The 17,834-nt window shown below is 56.9% G+C and overlaps 3 protein-coding genes across 3 annotated transcripts in view; all 3 read left to right on the forward strand.

Annotated features, from left to right (window-relative positions):
- LOC134169472 (cytochrome c oxidase assembly protein COX14) overlaps positions 1-17,584 on the forward strand; it is a 119,964-nt gene extending 102,380 nt beyond the window's left edge. The window contains exons 2-3 of the mRNA XM_062630011.1: positions 17,310-17,345; positions 17,412-17,584. Of these exons, the coding sequence (XP_062485995.1) occupies positions 17,420-17,578 (159 nt within the window). The 5' untranslated portion in view covers positions 17,310-17,345; positions 17,412-17,419 and the 3' untranslated portion in view covers positions 17,579-17,584. The remainder of the gene's footprint in view (positions 1-17,309; positions 17,346-17,411) is intronic.
- Positions 2,157-9,870, forward strand: SMARCD1 (SWI/SNF related, matrix associated, actin dependent regulator of chromatin, subfamily d, member 1). Its single transcript, XM_062629991.1, has 13 exons — positions 2,157-2,341; positions 2,465-2,652; positions 4,097-4,139; positions 4,236-4,358; positions 4,647-4,769; positions 5,234-5,350; positions 5,673-5,774; positions 5,855-6,016; positions 6,126-6,223; positions 7,090-7,225; positions 7,455-7,577; positions 7,815-7,916; positions 8,156-9,870. Exons 1-13 carry the CDS (start codon positions 2,174-2,176, stop codon positions 8,207-8,209), a joined length of 1,539 nt encoding a protein of 512 aa, XP_062485975.1. The 5' UTR covers positions 2,157-2,173; the 3' UTR covers positions 8,210-9,870.
- Positions 10,808-15,839, forward strand: GPD1 (glycerol-3-phosphate dehydrogenase 1). Its single transcript, XM_062630010.1, has 8 exons — positions 10,808-10,886; positions 10,980-11,157; positions 11,685-11,825; positions 12,156-12,294; positions 13,215-13,327; positions 13,643-13,876; positions 14,048-14,154; positions 14,415-15,839. Exons 1-8 carry the CDS (start codon positions 10,846-10,848, stop codon positions 14,509-14,511), a joined length of 1,050 nt encoding a protein of 349 aa, XP_062485994.1. The 5' UTR covers positions 10,808-10,845; the 3' UTR covers positions 14,512-15,839.
- Positions 17,585-17,834: the final 250 nt, after the last annotated feature.

Genomic DNA, 17,834 nt, shown 5'->3' on the forward strand with positions numbered 1-17,834 from the left:
GGTTCCTGCGGGCAGGGTTTGTGTCCCTTTGCTCTCTCTGAGCACACACAAGGGTAAGTGCTCCGGGGAATAGGGAACTTAATGTTAATACTTGCAGAAAGTGGCCTTTCATTCTAACAGCACGCAAACCAAGTCGCTGTCAAGGGAAGGGAGACAGGAAACCTTTGCTGGGTGCTCAGCCTAAACCTGACTCCATTCAGTCCTTTTATGCCCCCCTAAGGTTACTTCTTAAGATGTTGCAGGACATGGTGAGCGCATCCCAGAGCAAGGGAGGCTTCAGGACCAGCATTTCCTGCCATAGGCACGTATTTATAGCACCGAGTGCTGCAGTTATGGCCTGGCAAGTGTGGGACTGACACCCCAACCCTCCTCAGCTCCCATGCAGTAACGCCTATGGCTGCAGTGGAAATCAGCCAGGCTAAACTGGGACAGGAGAGATCAAAATGAGTGCGGTGTCAGCTGAGGGAGGCGGATGAGTCCCTGAGCACACGTGAAGGCAGCTCGACGGCTGCCAGCCTCAGGATTCAAGGAGCTGAATCCACCTTCTGATTTGCATGGAGATGGGAGCCGCTGACACAGCTGCTGCATCTCCCACCCTATGGCCTTTGTATCCCTCTCAGGCTCCCTATAAGCATTGCTCCCAGGACTCTGCACCCCAAGAACAACCATCACAGACCCTGTACCTCAAGAACAACCATCACGGACCCTACACCCCAAGAACAACCATCATGGACTCTGCACCCCAAGAACAACCATCACGGACCCTGCACCCCAAGAACAACCATCACAGACCCTGTACCCCGACCCCCCAGGACCCTGTACCCTAAGAACAACCATCACAGATCCTGCACCCCAAGAACGACCATCACAGACCCTGCACCCCCACCTCCAGCACCCTGCACCCCAAGAACAACCATCACAGACCCTGTACCCCGACCCCCCAGGACCCTGTACCCTAAGAACAACCATCACGGACCCTGCACCCCAAGAACAACCATCACAGATCCTGCACCCCAAGAATAACCATCACAGACCATACATCCCAAGAACAACCATCACGGACCCTGTACCCCAAGAACAACCATCACAGACCCTGCACCCCCACCTCCAGCACCCTGCACCCCAAGAACAACCATCACGGACCCTGTACTCCAAGAACAACCATCACAGATCCTGCACCCCAAGAATAACCATCACAGACCGTACACCCCAAGAACAACCATCACAGACCCTGTACCCTGACCCCCCAGGACCCTGTACCCTAAGAACAACCATCACGGACCCTGCACCCCAAGAACAACCATCACAGATCCTGCACCCCAAGAATAACCATCACAGACCGTACACCCCAAGAACAACCATCACGGACCCTGTACCCCAAGAACAACCATCACGGACCCTGCACCCCAAGAACAACCATCACGGACCCTGCACCCCAAGAATAACCATCACAGATCCTGCACCCCAAGAACAACCATCACAGATCCTGCACCCCAAGAACAACCATCACAGATCCTGCACCCCAAGAATAACCATCACAGACCGTACACCCCAAGAACAACCATCACAGACCCTGCACCCCAAGAGCAACCATCACAGATCCTGCAACCCAAGAACAACCATCACGGACCCCGCACCCCAAGAACAACCATCACAGATCCTGCACCCCAAGAATAACCATCACAGACCGTACACCCCAAGAACAACCATCACGGACCCTGCACCCCAAGAACAACCATCACAGATCCTGCACCCCAAGAACAACCATCACAGACCCTGTACCCTGACCCCCCAGGACCCTGTACCCTAAGAACAACCATCACAGATCCTGCACCTCAAGAACAACCATCACGGACCCTGCACCCCAAGAACGACCATCACAGACCCTGTACCCCCACCTCCAGCACCCTGCACCCCAAGAACAACCATCACGGACCCTGCACCCCAAGAACAACCATCACGGCCCCTGCACCCCCACCTCCAGCACCCTGCACCCCAACAACAACCATCACGGACCCCGCACCCCACCATTGACCTTACACCCCCGCCTCCAGCGCGGCCTCCAGCCAGCAGAGGGCGCCAGCTGCGGGCTGCGCCGCTCTAGCGCGGCACCCACCCGCGCTCTCTATGGCCAACGTCCGGTTCCGGCCCGCTCCCCTTTGTGCTGGAGAAGATGGCGGCGCGGGCGGGCTTCCAGTCGGTGACTCCCAGCGGCGGCGGCGGTGGGGCCGCTGCCGGGGCCGGCGCGCTGGGACCGGGCACACCGGGCGGGCCGGTGCGCATGGGCCCGGCTCCGGGACAGGGCCTGTACCGTTCGCCGCTGCCGGGAGCCGCCTACCCGGTGAGGCGGGGGAGGGGCCGGCGGGGCCGAGCGGGGCGGGGCGGGAGGGAGCGGAGGCGGCGGGGCCGGGGCCGGGGCCGGTGGGTCCCGGTGGGCACTGGAGCGGTTCTCTTCTCTCCGCAGCGCCCCGGGATGTTACCGGGCAGCCGGCTGGCGCCGCAGGGCCCCTCCATGGGGCCGCCTGGGTACGGTGGGAGCCCGGCGGTGCGGCCCGGGATGGCGCAGGCCAGCCTGGACCAGGCCCGCAAGAGGCCCGCGCCGCAGCAGCTCCAGCAGGTGCAGCCGCAGGCAGTGCCCAACCGCAACCACAAGTAAGGGCCGGCAACCTCCGGGCATCCCGGCGCATTCCCGGGCAACGGGGGCATCCCCGGGCATCCCGGCGCATCCCCGGGCATTCTGGTGCATCCCCGGGCATCGGGGGTAGCGTGGGTATCCTGGCGCATCCCCGGGCATTCTGGTGCATCCCTGGGCATCCCGGCTCATCCCCGGGCGTCCTGGCATATCCCTGGGCATCAGGGGCATCCCCGGGCAATGGGGGCATCCCCGGATAACGTGGGCATCTCTGGGCAGTGCGGGTATCCTGCCTGGCACATCCTTGGGCATTCCGGTGCATCTCTGGGCAGCAAGGGCATCCCCGGTCATCGGGGGCATCCCCGGGCAACAGGGGCATCCCCGGTCATCAGGGGTAGCGTGGGTATCCTGGTGCATCCCCGGGCATTCCGGTGCATCCCTGGGCATCCCAGCTTATCCTCGGGCGTCCTGGCCTATCCCTGGGCAGCAGGGGCATCTCCAGGCAATGGGGGCATCCCATGGCAGCGCGGGTATCCTGCCTGGCACATCCTTGGGCATTCCGGTGCATCCCTGGGCAGCAGGGGCATCCCGGCGCATCCCCAGGCAACAGGGGCATCCCCGGGCAGCACGGGTATCCTGGCATATCCCCGGGAATTCCGGTGCATCCCTGGGCAGCAGGGGCATCCCCAGGCAGTGTGGGCATCCTGGCACATCCCTGGGCAGCAGGGACATCCCAGCGCATCCCCAGGCAGCGTGGGTATCCCGGTGCATCCCTAAGCAGGGTTACAGACATGTTGCCTCTCTCCCCAAAGCCCCCACTGGGACAGGCTGGGTTTGGGGTGCAGATGGGCACCCCCAGAATCGCAAAGCAGGGACTGATCAGGGCATGGGCAGTGGGAAGCATCAGTCACCGACATGGGGTGAGCAGCACAAAGCTGCTCTGTTGGGTTGTGGCTGGGTGTTTGACCTTCGTACTGTGCTCAGGCTTTCATGGCTGGGTCTTGTTGAGGACTCCAAGGCCATCAGCTCCCTTGCAAGCTCCTGTGGGAGTGGGGAGCTTCCAGCACGAAGGAATAACATGCAGCTGCGAGGCAGGAGCAGGTTTATGTGTTGTTCCTAGCGGTACAACGTGGGGCCTTGGTGATTCGGGCCTTGATTTCAAATGCATCTCCTCGAAAGGTCCATCTGCAATGGACTGAGGTCATTCTGCCCGTGCTCAGCTCTCATGTGGGATGTGAAGTGCCAGGGAATCAGCCACACTGCACCAGGGGAATCAAAAGCGCGATGGGTAATCCAGAGCGTCCCTGGAAATGAAATCCTGAGCCTGGCACAGACAAGAGCACTGCTAATGCCCCCAGCAGCAACCAGAGAAGGAGCCATCGTGTGGCTCCCTTTGTGAATGCTGCAGTTAACCCGCACAAAGCGGTTGCTCATTTAATGCCTCTGCGTCTTCTTCCTTAACAGCGCTAAAAAGAAGAAGATGGCTGATAAAATTCTACCTCAGAGGGTGAGTGGCACGTGTGGCTGCAGCCTGGGGTGGGGTGGGGTTGGCTGGAGAGGGACGGGGACACCGACAGTGATTTGTGTGCTTGGTTGGCTGTAGATTCGTGAGCTTGTCCCCGAGTCTCAGGCCTACATGGACCTTCTGGCCTTTGAAAGGAAGTTGGACCAGACCATCATGAGGAAGCGCTTGGATATCCAGGAGGCTTTGAAGAGACCCATTAAGGTAGGGGAGGGCAGTGTTTGTGGCTACCAGAAGGAAGGTTTGGAGGCTCTTGCTTCACTTACGACAGCAGGAGGGCACTGAAGCTGTTATCTCCCTGTAGGCATGGGGTATTAATGCCTTAATGCTCCAGATATAGCAATGGAACCAGAAATGCCTCTTCCGTTGTTGTCTGCCCCAGGAGAGGGGGAATATGAGGCAGTTAAACCCATCAAGCTTCGTTTTAGCAGAACATAAGCAAGATAACCCTCTATTTCAGAATGAACACTGTGCCAATGTTCTTCCCTTTAGCAAAAACGAAAGCTGCGTATTTTTATCTCCAATACCTTCAATCCAGCCAAGTCAGATGCAGAGGATGGTGAAGGAACAGTCGCCTCCTGGGAGCTCCGGGTGGAAGGGCGGCTGCTGGAGGATGTAAGTGTGAAATACCCAACTGTGTGGTTCTGGAATTGGCAATGAAAGCAGTGTCTTGGTGTCTGAGAGCAGAGCTAGGGGCTTGATATCCTCCTTCATCTCTGTTTTCCAAGGAGTCTGATGGTGACGAGACCGAGAGCCCAACTTGGAGACCGAAGGGTCCAAGGACATGAGTTATACAAAGTTCTTATAGCTCTAAGAATTACTGGTGAGAGCAGATCAGTGGCACTGGTGTACCCTGGCTCTGAGAATGGGGGCATTGTATGTCATTGCTGAGTGATTTAATTCCTGCAAGCTCATCTTTTAACTCCAGTCTTTCACTTTCTGACTTGGAACTTGATTTTCAAGCACATATTGGTGAATTTAGGTGTTCAGAACTTAAAGGAATGCTGTCATGCACGGTGGCTGTGCTTGAGTGCTGAGACTTGCTGTCCTAATGCTTTTCCTTCCTGTGTTGCTTGCAGTCTGCTTTGTCCAAATATGATGCCACCAAGCAGAAAAGAAAGTTCTCATCCTTCTTTAAATCTCTGGTCATTGAACTTGATAAAGACCTGTATGGCCCTGACAATCACCTAGTAGAGGTGAGCTTCTTTTCGCTGTGTTACCTCTAAAAATGGGTTGGTGTTTCAGCAGACAGGGTTTGTATATCTCTTGTAACTCAAGAGGTGGGGACACTTCAGGCTTGAACAAGTGGCTGGGAGCCAGGAGCTCTTGAATTCTCATCTTAGCTTTTCCTCTGACTTGCTGGGGTCTGAACAAATGTGTTAACTCCTGTTTCAAGCTGTAAGTGGGGATGGTGACCTTCAGGTGGGTGGGATGTACTGCCGAGCTCGTCGGGTGTCAAGCAGCAGAGCAGAGAGAACCAAGTGTGGGCATGCTTTTAAATGCCCCTTCCTGTTGCAGTGGCACAGGACTGCTACAACTCAGGAGACAGATGGCTTCCAGGTGAAGAGGCCGGGCGATGTAAATGTGCGCTGTACCGTCCTCCTGATGCTGGATTACCAGGTAAGGTGCTGGGAGTAACAGTGCTGGGCACAGCCAGCTCTGCCTGGGTTCATCTCACCTTGCTCTGCTTTGTGCTTCAGCCTCCCCAGTTCAAACTGGATCCTCGCCTGGCTCGTCTCTTGGGGATTCACACCCAGACCCGGCCAGTGATCATCCAGGCATTGTGGCAGTACATCAAGACCCACAAGCTCCAGGACCCCCACGAGAGGGAATACGTCATCTGTGACAAATACCTCCAGCAGGTACCTGGGGCTGGAACAAGCGACGGTCTCAGCTTTGCTTTGTCAGCAGCCAGTGATGACTGGCACGGAGCCCCCATCCCCTTCCCTTAGCCCTGTGTTTCTGTCACAGATATTTGAATCCCAGCGGATGAAGTTCTCTGAAATCCCACAAAGGCTTCACGCATTGCTTATGCCCCCAGAGCCGATCATCATCAATCATGTGATCAGGTGAGAGCACTGCTCTGCTTGATCTCATAGTTCTGTTCATATTCCTAGAATCACAGAATGGTTTGGGTTGGAAAGGACCTTAAGGTCATCCAGTTCCAACCCCCTGCCATAGGCAGGGACACCTTCCCCTGGAGCAGCTTTCTCCAAGCCCCTGTGTCCAACCTGGCTTTAAACACTGCCAGGGATGGGGCAGCCCCAGCTTCTCTGGGCACCCTGTGCCAGCCCCTCAGCACCCTCCCAGGGAAGAGCTTCTGCCTTATCTCCAACCTGAACTTCCCCTGTTTGTTTGAACCCATCACCCCTTGTCCTATTGCTCCAGTCCCTGATGAAGGTCCTTCTGCAGCATCCTTATAGCCCTCTTCAGATATTTGAAGGCTGCTCTGAGGTCTCCCCACAACTCCTCTTCTCCAGGCTGAACAGCCCCAACTTTCTCAGCCTGTCTTCATTTCTTTCTTTATATTTCTAGAAGGAGGAGTGGAGGGGATGGATGGGGCTGGCACAGGAAGGCAATGTGCTATGTTCTGGTTTTCAGCAGCAGTTCTCTTGTTGCCTGTCATTGTTTCTTTGTACGAGAACAGCCGCCTCTTTCGTTTACCACGTCCCTCTGTTCCACAAGGCACTCCCACGCTCATGCTGTCCTTTGCGTTCCACTTCTGTAGATAGAAATCTGCTTGGAGCAATCCCTTGGTCCTTGTGCTGCAAAGACATCAGTGGAGCTTTGCTGCTTGGTGTTAGCTTCAGCTCTAAGACTAATGTGGCTTCTCCCTGCCTGCAATCCATCTGCTGCATCATCCTACAGGAGCTACGGTTTGGTGCTGTCTTGAGCTGCTCACTTATTTTAGCTTCTTTCTTGTGGCTGCCCCTAGTGTTGACCCAAACGACCAGAAGAAAACAGCTTGCTATGACATCGATGTGGAGGTGGATGATACCTTGAAAACTCAGATGAATTCCTTTCTGCTATCCACAGCCAGTCAACAGGAAATTGCTGCTCTGGATAACAAGGTAGGGGAGAGCTCCTTCAGGTCTGCCCCTCTCCTTGCTGAGTGGGAATGTGTCTGGAGCAGGTGAGCCCTGAACAGGACAGGAGTTCAGGGAGCTGAAAAACCCTGTTGGACAGGTGTAAGACAGCCAGGGAGTAGAAGGATTTGCCTTCATGTGGTGCCATCTCTTGATGTTTCAGTGTGACTTTTTCCCCTATTCAGCAGTTTAGTTCTGTGCTTATCTCCTTCAGATTCATGAAACAATAGAGACAATTAACCAGCTGAAGACCCAGCGGGAGTTCATGCTGAGCTTTGCCCGAGATCCTCAGGGCTTCATCAACGACTGGCTCCAGTCCCAGTGCCGGGATTTAAAGGTAAAAGCTTTGACTTGTGTGGAAGGTGGATCCAGTCACACTCTTCCCTCATTATAACCAGCTCCCACTGAGAGAGAGAGGCAATTTCCTGCTCAGAAAGCAAGACTAGAATTGGAGTCAAGTGGAAGAACCTGACCTGACTCTACTGAAATGCCTTTGAGGAAAGGGGAGGGCTGTGGGTTTGCTCAGCCAGAGCTTTTGCACTCCCTGAACTGTTTCGTCCTTTGTGCTCTCCAGACAATGACTGATGTTGTTGGGAATCCAGAAGAGGAGCGTAGAGCTGAGTTCTACTTCCAGCCGTGGGCTCAGGAAGCTGTGTGCAGATACTTCTACTCCAAGGTGAGTGTCCCCAAGCAGGGGTCCTCCTCTGTACTCAGTGGTCCTGAGTACCTGTCACGACATGGGGGCAGATGCTCCTCGTGGAGAGTGGCAGTGTTAAGCTCCACTTGTAGACACTGCTGATGCCTCTTGCTCCCAGTTTGAGCTCGCCCAGTTTCCAGCTGGGCCCTGTGTTCCTGGGATGCTGTGGTGCTGCACCATCCGTGTATGTTAATGCTCCCCTCTGGCTTCTCTTGCAGGTGCAGCAGAGACGGCAGGAACTGGAGCAGGCCCTGGGAATCCGGAACACATAGATGCTCTGCTCCTCCCCACCAGAAGGCATCACAGCTCTTTGTGGAGCCAGAGCTGCAGAGTACGCTGTTAAAGCTCACATAATCCCGCTCCGGCAGCGAGGCCGCCTCATTATTCATCCTGGCATTGTCCCTGTTGGGGCAGCTCCAGGATACCTGCAATCTGCTGGGCCGTGGCAAGCAGATGGGCTCCAGTGAACACACATTTCTACCTGGTTTTCTTCCTGACTGTTGCCTTGCCCAGTCCCAAGGCTTCCGAGAGCCTCCCCTTGACTCTGCACTGCCTGTAGTGTGTCCCCATAGCCAGTTGCAGCTGCTGACTTGGAGCCTTTCTCAAGTTCAGAAACCACAACCTCTTCTTCCCCCAACTAGCATCTAGTTGTGGCACACAGGACCTGGCTCTGGGAAGCCTGGAGCTGCTGTAAAAGTGGAGTTCTGTGGCTAGTCTCTTCCCTGCCTCGTGTTATAGGAAGCTACCAGGAGATGTAGTGGGCAGGATGCTGTGAGCTGACATACCTCCCTGCCCTCACTCCCTCGTGTGGAGGGTGCTGCTGCACTGGGCTGCCTCATGGGTCACTCTCCTCCTTGAGGAAGTCCCTGGACTCTGTAGAGAATCGCTTCTTCCCCTGCCCCTCTTTTCCTGCCCTGTTCCCTTTGTGTTCTTTGACAGACTGTCCTAGGCTGGTATCACAGGGCAGAGGAGATGTTGGTTTATTGCAGGGATGTGGAAGCACTGGAGTGGTGAGACCTCTCTGCGCTTCAAAAGACCTCCACTTGCTGTTGCCTCAAACCATCTGGCTGCTGCTTCACCCTGTAGCAGGGAGAGGGGATGCAGCAACTGCCTGGTGGAATTGTGTGGGGACACAATGTTGTAGGCTTATTCCTTTGGGACAGTTATCCTGTGTCACTTGCTGTGGGGACCAGAGGCTCCTTTGTGTGGGTCTGAGGGTGGAACAGGACAGTCCTTGGGAATGGATGTATCTCCAAGCGTGTAGGAGTTAGCAGGTGTGTTTCCATGCTGAAGCTCCTGTGGGTTTTAGTCAAGTAGGTTTTGGGGCTGCCATAAGGCCCAGCATGGTTTCAGGAATGTACAAGTAGATTTTTCTCTACTCTGGGGAGCAGCAGCCCAGATGCCTCTTCATGGAATGAATTACTAGTGGTTAAGTGTAAGAGAAAGCCTTCTCTTGACCTAGATCTTGGTATTTCTGCTCGGGACTGTAATGCAAATGGACTTGAAAGTTGGTTGGATTCTCTTGGAATAGCTGCAAAGCCACATTACTGATGCCCCCCCCCCCCCATCCCCCCACCCACCTTTGGTGTGGTTGGGAAGGTTGCTATGAATTTGGGTGGCCCTGCTCCTTGTGTCTGTGTTATACATGTCTGTGAGTAATAGACTCTCGACTTCCCTTCTCCTCTGCCCCCTTAGGCAATGGCTCCTCTGTGGTACTGGGGTGAAGGTCTTGGTGCTGATGAAGCAGCCCACTGACTCCTCAGGGGAATCACACATGAAGGATGCTGAGTCCCACGTAGGCAAATGTAGCTGTTGCAGAGTAACTGATTTTCTTAACTGACTATTATGGGTTTTTTTTCCATGGACCAAATTTTTTTTGTACTGTATCCTTGTAGACGTCACCCAGTTTTAATAAAAGCCTCCTGTGAAGGAAGCTGTCCTCCTCCTTCTGTGCTGCCAGCACCCTTCCTCTCAGCTTGGGGGATGATGCTTCATTTGCTTGCCTGGGAAGGGGCAGAGGGACAGGATTATCTCCACTTCTCCTTCTCAAAGCCAACTGGGTTAAGAGACGAGCGAAAAGGTTCTTCATATTTTGGCCTTTTATAGAGCGCCGTTGGTGTAGGGATCTCTTGGCTTGCAGAGTCTGTTGAGCCTTTGCAAAGTGCTTTGGTGGCAAACAAGCAAAGTCACTTGAGCAAAACTGGAAATGCAGCAACCAACCTGCTGATAAAATCCACTCGTCCCCATTTTCACCCTCTGCTGCCTTGCAGAACGTGGCAGCCCGTTACGTGCCCCATGGGCATCAGGTGGCATTTTGAGGAACCTGTATTAAAGCTTACATACAAGGGTTTAAAACTGTGGAAAAGGGAATTCTCTGCTCACCCTGCCTTGTTCATAAACGTAGCACTGTGATAATGCTGTACAGAAAACCTCTAAGCCCTTGGAGCATCAACAGATGCTCTAGAGAAGGGCGAGCGGTTTGCCTGAGGTCAGGCAGTTGCTGCTGCTGCTGCTTCAGGCAGTGAGATGAGGGAGGGAGCTGTGGCCTGGGTTTGCAGCCAGGTGGTTTGTCCTTCCTCGGGGGGGGGGAAATGGCACTTCGGAAGAGAGGGAGAATAAAACGCTTTATTACAGGAAAGGGGAGAGATTTGGCAGTCCTGACTCCCGGTTCAGCACAGATTTGGCATCAGCCGTTTCCCCTTTGCTCCAGGGAAGCAATGCGCACCTGCGGTGCAGCCCCGCGATACCGAGCACCGCTGGGGCCGCCCCGGGGCTCTGGTGCCCGGTTCCCCGGGGTGAGGCGGGGCCAGAGGCGGGACGGGGCCGTCCCCGCTCCCGCTGCTCCGGCCAGCCTTGAAATAGCAGCGGCGGGGCTCGGCGCTGCGCAGTGCCCCCGGTTCCCGGCACCATGGGTGGCAAAAGAGTCTGCATCGTGGGCTCCGGCAACTGGTGAGCCCCTGCCCTCGGGCACTGGGCACGGTGGCCCCCGGTACGAGCTGTCCCCGTGCCCACTGCCCCCCTGGCTCTGCTCTGCCCGTGCAGGGGCTCGGCCATCGCCAAGATCGCCGGCAGCAACGCGGCGCGGCTGAGCACCTTCGAGAACCAGGTGAACATGTGGGTGCTGCAGGAGGAGGTGGGCGGCCGGCAGCTCACGGACATCATCAACACAGAGCACGAGAACGTCAAGTACCTGCCAGGGCACAAGCTGCCCCCCAACGTGGTGAGTGTGGCACCGTGGTGGCCTCCCTGCCGAGCGCCAGGGCCGGTGCTGGCAGCCAGGCTGTGGTGAGAGGTAATAAACAGCCCCGCCGGAGCCCTGGGCACTGTGCTGTGAAGGCAGGGGATGCCGCGGGCTGCACAGGCTCCGTGACACGCTCCCAGTGACCTTGATCTGTGCTTGGACGAGCTGCAGCCCTGGCTGCTCTCGCTGCCCACCTTTGCCCCTGCTCCGGTATCCTACAGCCTGGGCTTGAGGCCATTTGCTGGCTGTGCTCTGGGCCCATGGGGCCTCCTGCCCCACGCCAGGATACGCGGCCCCTCGGCACTCCTGTGGGACCAGCTCTGCTTCTGCCTCTCTGCTCTGCCAGCCCTGGAAAAGGGGACCTCGGGGCAGTGACTTGTGCCCTTCCTTCCCTTACAGGGAAGCCCCCGTTAGTTACTCTCAAGCCTCTGCTCCCCTTGGATCCAGGACATAGTCACCATACAAGTACAGGCACAAGTCCCTTACAACAGCCCTACTCTCTTCAGGTAGCAGAGCCAGACCTGCTGAAAGCCTGTGCTGGGGCTGACATCCTCCTCTTTGTGGTGCCCCACCAGTTTATTGGCAAAGTCTGTGACCAGCTCAAGGGCCATGTGAAGAAAGATGCTGTTGGGATGTCACTCATCAAGGTGTGAGCAGGGGGAGCCCAGGCAGGTCATTGGGGTGCTGGGCTAAAGGGGTTTAACTGAGAGCAGCCTGGCTTGGAGGAGCTGCAAAGGAACCCTAGGATTCTGGGGGAGAAACTGGGCTCTGGGGTTATGGGGTGATGCGGGAGGTGGGGATTTGGAGGGGCGTTGGTGGAGGAGAAGAGTGAGGGCATGTGGGGGACCTCAAGCACTGTGAGGAGGGGGGTGCAGCTGAGCACTGGCAGGGCTGTGGGGATGAGAGCAAGAGCATTGCAGCACAGGGAATGACGGGCTGGGGGCAGGTCCTCACCTCTGTCCCTGGTTGTCTCCCAGGGGGTGGATGAAGGACCAGATGGGCTGAGGCTGATCTCTGACATTATCCATGAGAAACTGGGAATAGAGATGAGCGTCCTCATGGGGGCCAACATTGCAAATGAAGTGGCAGAAGAGAAGTTCTGTGAAACAACCATCGGTAAGGAGCCAAGAACCCCCCTCAGCAGCAGCCTTCACTCCAGAGGAGTGGGAAGAGTCAAAGGGCTGAGCGTGGCGCAGCTCAAACCGCCGCTGCCTCGCATGAGCTGAGCCCAGCAGAGGCAGCGCCGCTCCATAGGAGCCGGATGAGCTCATTCACAGGGTTTACAATGTGATTGCTTGCTTCATTAAAACCAGAGTTGTGTGTCTAAAAGTTCCTGCCAGCACAGACTCAGCATCAGGCAGCGTGCCTGGCACAAATCAAAGGGGTGGACACCAAGAGGCCCTTTAGAAATAGAGTCCCTACCTTCGTTTCCTTGCACTTCAAGGGAGACGCTCACCTGGATCCCGTGTTGTTGCCAGGCAGGGCTGCTTGAAAGCTCATCTGCTGGCTGTTGCTAACATCCTCCACACTGTTTGTGAATGAGGCACAGCAGCCAAAACCAACAGGCCAGTTTGCTGCTGGGTTAGAAGTTCCAGGATTCAAAGTGTCTGTATTTCAAACAAAAGGAAACGTGCTGTGCAGGAGGGGGCAGAGACCGGAGAGGTACAAACAGAGCGTGTTACCACTGTGAGCACAGAGATGCTCTTGCACTGCAGGAACAGGGAGAACAGCAGTGTCCAAACCCACATTTGCAGCCTTTGAAGATGCCTTTCATTTACTGGATATGTAATTTCCTGACACAGCAGCAGGGACTGTCCCTGTGTTATGGGAATTCCAAGGCCGAACCTTGCTTATCTGCCCCACAATCTGGACCTGCAAATGTTTAGCAATGCCCATCAGTTGGGCAATAGGTTCCCCTCGCTGCACTAGCTGCAAGGGTTTTTGCTGCAGGAACACACCACTGGGCAGGAGAACGGCACAGTCCTACCTTAGGGCCTTCCCCCATCATCTTCCTCCTTCCCCCGTTGTCTCATCAGGCTGCAAGGACCTGCAGCATGGGCAGACACTGAAGGAGCTGATGCAGACACCGAATTTCCGGGTGACAGTGGTGCAGGAAGCTGACACGGTGGAGATCTGTGGGGCTCTCAAGGTGGGTGAGCTGCTCACTGGGCTTTGCAGGTCTTGGTTAGCAGAGCCTGGGATTCCCTATGGCCCTGCAGGCAGATCTGGGGAGGAGGCTGACAGCAGAATGAACCCCTCTGGGTACTGCACTGTGGCTCACTGAGACCTTTGGGTCAAAGGCCCTTTGGATGTGTCCTGCTCAGCTGCTTGGAGCAATGATGATCACTGGATCATCAGGAGCAGGCAGGAGCCTGTGCTTGGGATCACACTGGCAGCTCACAGACACAGCAAAGCCCTGAGTTCCACTGGGAACAGACCCTTCTACGATGCTGCTGTTTTCCAGAACGTTGTGGCTGTAGGAGCAGGTTTCTGTGATGGGCTCGGCTATGGAGACAACACAAAGGCTGCCGTGATCCGTCTGGGGCTGATGGAGATGATCGGCTTTGCCAAACTCTTCTGCAAGGGCCCTGTCACCTCCTCCACGTTCCTGCAGAGCTGTGGGGTTGCTGATCTCATCACTACCTGCTACGGTGGCCGCAACCGAAAGGTGGCTGAGGCTTTTGCCAAGACTGGGAAGGTAAGAGGAGCAACCCTGGTACCTGCATCCCCATGCTGAGGGAAACCCAGGCAGCGCCATGGAACATGCTGCCTTCACTCACCCAGTGCCAGAGCCTGGCTCCAGGGAAGGGATGTGGGGTGGCAGATGGGGTTGCAGGGTCCGGTTCCCTCACTTGTTGGGTTGTTCCAGTCTCTTGAGCAGCTGGAGAAGGAGATGTTGAATGGGCAGAAGCTGCAGGGTCCCCAGACGTCTGCTGAGCTCCATCGCATCCTGAAAAGCAAGAATGCGGTAGAGAAGTGAGTGCTGCCATCTCCCTTGCCTGCTCTTTTGGGGGGGGGCAGAAGGGGAACCCCACCCTCAGGGTCCCTCCTCTTCAGGTCAACCTCTGCGTTGCCCACATCAAACCAGCTGGCCAGGAACGGCCTGTTGGATGGAGGCAGCAGGACACTGCCCTATCTGCTCCTGCCCAGTGGTCCTGCACGTCACTGCAGGAGGTGCTCTGACCCTGCCAGCTGTGGTGACAGGGCAAGGGGTGACTTTGTTCATCTGCCCACAGGTTCCCCCTCTTCACAGCTGTGTATCGGATCTGCTATGAGGGCAAACCCGTTACTGATGTCATCAAGTGCCTCCAGAACCACCCTGAGCACAAGTAAGGGGGCTCTGCCTGCAAGACCTGAGCCTGCCAAGATGAGCAGAGAGCTACAGCTTTGTAAGGAGTCCAGGTCTCCTGGGAGCCTTTGCAGGGTGCTGGAAGGGCAGAGGGTCCCTTTCTCAGCCTTGGACACTGCCAGCCTGAGCCTGGCATCTGCACAGAGGTACCTGTTGATCTCCCTTTCTCTTCGAAGGGCTCATTTAGCTTCTGCTGCTGTCTAGGCTCTGCCCTGAGCAGGGCTGAGCATCTTCCTCCTTCTACTTTCTCCTGCTGTGATGAACTCAGTTCTCAGAGGGACTCTGCCAGCTCACCTTAAGGAGGCACTGCCTGGAGGACAAGCTTTGCTATTAGCCCCATGGAGCCACTCTGCATGACACCAACCCTCTCCTGCTTTTAGCTTAACTATCTCATGCAGAGGACACAGTTCCCAGCCAGGCTCCACCAGGGTGAATGAGGCTCCCCAGGACCTGTGAGGGGCTGAGAATCACTCTTCTTTCTAAGCAGCCCAGCACAGAGCCCAACACCCTTTGCCACGTTGCCATGTGCTGCTGCCCCAGCCACCCCCAGCTGCCCTGGCCAATGCTTTGTGCGTGAGGGCACTTGTTTATTTAGGCTTTTGGCTCTTGCACTCAAACCTCCCCTGTTGTCACAGCTTTGCCCATGCTGATTCCGTGCCCATCCCTGGACAGCCTTTCTCCCTCACTTGTTTGTTCTCTTGGCTTTGGCAATGCAGGGACCAACTGCCCCAAAGTCTTTGTGAGCAGCTGTAACAAGTGCAACCCTTGGCTGTGGACCTGACAGAGCAGTTGGGTCATGTTGCTTTTAGATGGATGAGCCACAGCAGCTTTTAGCCTTCTCTCTGCCTTGCTCTACTCTGTGCCTTAGCCCAGTCTTTGCTTCTGTATGTGGCTTTCTAGGAGCTGAGAAAGCAGGTTCCATGCTTCCTTTCCCTGCTGCCCCTCTTGCGAGGGTGCTGGAAAGTGCCCTGGCACAAGGGGCAGCAAAGGATGCGTGACCCACAAAGAGACACAAGGAGACCTCCGACACCACAGGCGAGGACAGAGGTCTCATGCCTCATGCTGTGCCTTTGACGCTTGCCCCGTGTCCAGCCGGGTGCCACGTGCTTTCCGGCCCTCTGAAGCTGCTCCTGTTTGCTCAGGCCAGCGTGGCCGGTTCAGTGATCCCTGTGGGGGCTGGCAGGCTGGAGCTGCCCCAGGGCTCGCTGTCCACCCCTGTTCCAGGTCCTCGAGCTGCTGGCTCCCTGCCTAGCCCTGTACCTTAGGAATGTTTAAAGTGATAATAAACGTGGAGAGGAGATGGGAGACACGCTCTTTGCTCTGTGGCATCCTTGCCTTTGGGTTGGTGCCTGCTGGACTTGCTGAGAGTGCAGAGAAGGGCACTGTTCGTTCCCTCCTGGCTCTGCACCCTTGTGTGCTGTTCCAGAAACAGCAAGAACGCCTCTGCAGGTCCTCGCTCAGTCACAGCACAGCGCAGTGTCCCACTTGCCTTCTCTCAGCAGTGTTGCCTGGAGGAGTGAAGAGGGTTGAGGTTGCAAGGGTGTAACTGGGTAGAGTCCAAACTCTTCTACCTGGGGCCTGCAGGAGCTGGGCCAGGACCCTGCTGTGCCCCATGTCCCCCAGGCCACCCCTCCTCTGATGTCCTGGCTTCTTGGAACACGCCGTGTTGCTTTCTTCATCTCTTCCCGAGTACTTTTCCCAGCCTTGCCCTGTTCCTGCCTTTCTCTGAAATGCATCTCACACTGAGTGACCTTTCCAGGGCCGTTCGCCCTCTGCTCAGCCTCTTGCAAGGGGAATTTAATCTGCTGGCATTGCATCGTTTCTGTGTCTTTTATTAGACACGCTTCCTCGCCGGGTCCCCTCCGACCTTTAACGAGGACCGAGCTATCCTGCAGCAAGCAGCCAGCATCAGCTTCCTCTCACAAGGAACTGTTGAGGTTGGAAGGAGGATAAAGGAAGTCCAGCGTGGTCCCGCAGGGCTGGCACAACTCCTGCTTCCCTTCGCCCTCACGGCCTTCAGGCATCCCGGTTCAAGCGTTTGGATGTGAGGCTCAGCCAGGAGGCAGACGCTCGGAGCTCTCCCCCTTCAGGGCACTGCAGTCTCTCACCTGGGCTGGCTCAACTCTTGCCAGCCCCTGCCTGGAGCTGCAGCAGAGCTGGGACTGGGGCTGGGAGCTGCATTCACCTGACGGCTCCTCTGCAGTGGAAGCGCTTTGTGCATCCCTCCTCCTGCGGGCTCCTTGGCACTGGGGCCCGAGTCCCTGCTGCAGCCCCTCGCTGTGCCTGCTGAAGGGCCCGCGGCCACTGCTCCAGGCCCTTGCTGCTCGCCACCCCCTGCCTTGCCCTGCTGCTGGAGTCCAGCAGCTATAAAAAGCCTTCCCTTTGCCATTTGGGGTTATGTTCTGCAGGCTCAGCACATCCAGGCCCTGCGGCTGGGGCAGACGATGAGGGAGCCGGGGAGGAGGGCGGGGGGGGGAGGCTTGGCTCCTGCAGCCTCAGCGCTCGACAGAGCCCCTGGAGCAGCGCAGCGCGGACACAGCCGCGTTCACGGCGCTCGGGGAGGGTGGCTCCTGCAGAAGGGCCGGCACAAGGAGAAACGGCCGCGGGGATGAGGGGGGTGCAGCGGCCGCCATGACCCGAGGTGGGCGCCGAGCGGCTGAGGTGAAGCAACCCGGCCTCCACCCGCCAGGGGGCGCTGCAGAAGACTACACATCCCAGCGGGCAGCGCGGCGACCCCGGCCCTCCCCACGTGACAGGCGGAAGGCGGAAGCGCCGCGCAGCCAGGCCGCGCCGGTGGAAGCGGAGCCCGGAGGCGGAGGTAGGGCCGTGGGGAGCGGGTAACGGGCGCGCTCCCGGCGGCGCTGACCCTCACGTTGCGTTGCAGGAACGGCCATGGTGTCCGGCAAGCAGCTGGCGGATTTCGGCTACAAGGCGTTCTCCGGCTCCATGATGCTGCTGACGGTGTACGCCGGGTACCTGTGCAGCGTCCGCGCCTACCGCCTGCTCGAGCGCCGCCGGGAGCGGCAGGCCGCGGCCGGCCCCGAGAGCTGAGGGCGCCGGGGAAGGGGGGGGAGAAAGGAACCCACCCCCCACACACGCACACCCCCCCCCCCCGGCCGAGGGCCTGCCCGGCTGGTGGAGGGAGTGGAGCACGATAAAAACCGTTATAAATATGTATAATAAAATATAATGAAAACGGACAAGGGTGGGGCCGTGCTCTGTGTGCCCAAAATGGCATGGTGACACCCCAAAATGGTGCTGTGTGTGCCCAAAATGGTGTTGTGACACCCCAAAATGGTGCTGTGTG

This window comes from Pezoporus occidentalis, unplaced genomic scaffold (assembly GCF_034315485.1).
Source record: "Pezoporus occidentalis ecotype Australia unplaced genomic scaffold, CSIRO_AGI_Poc_V1 ctg345, whole genome shotgun sequence".
NCBI lineage: Eukaryota > Metazoa > Chordata > Aves > Psittaciformes > Psittacidae > Pezoporus > Pezoporus occidentalis.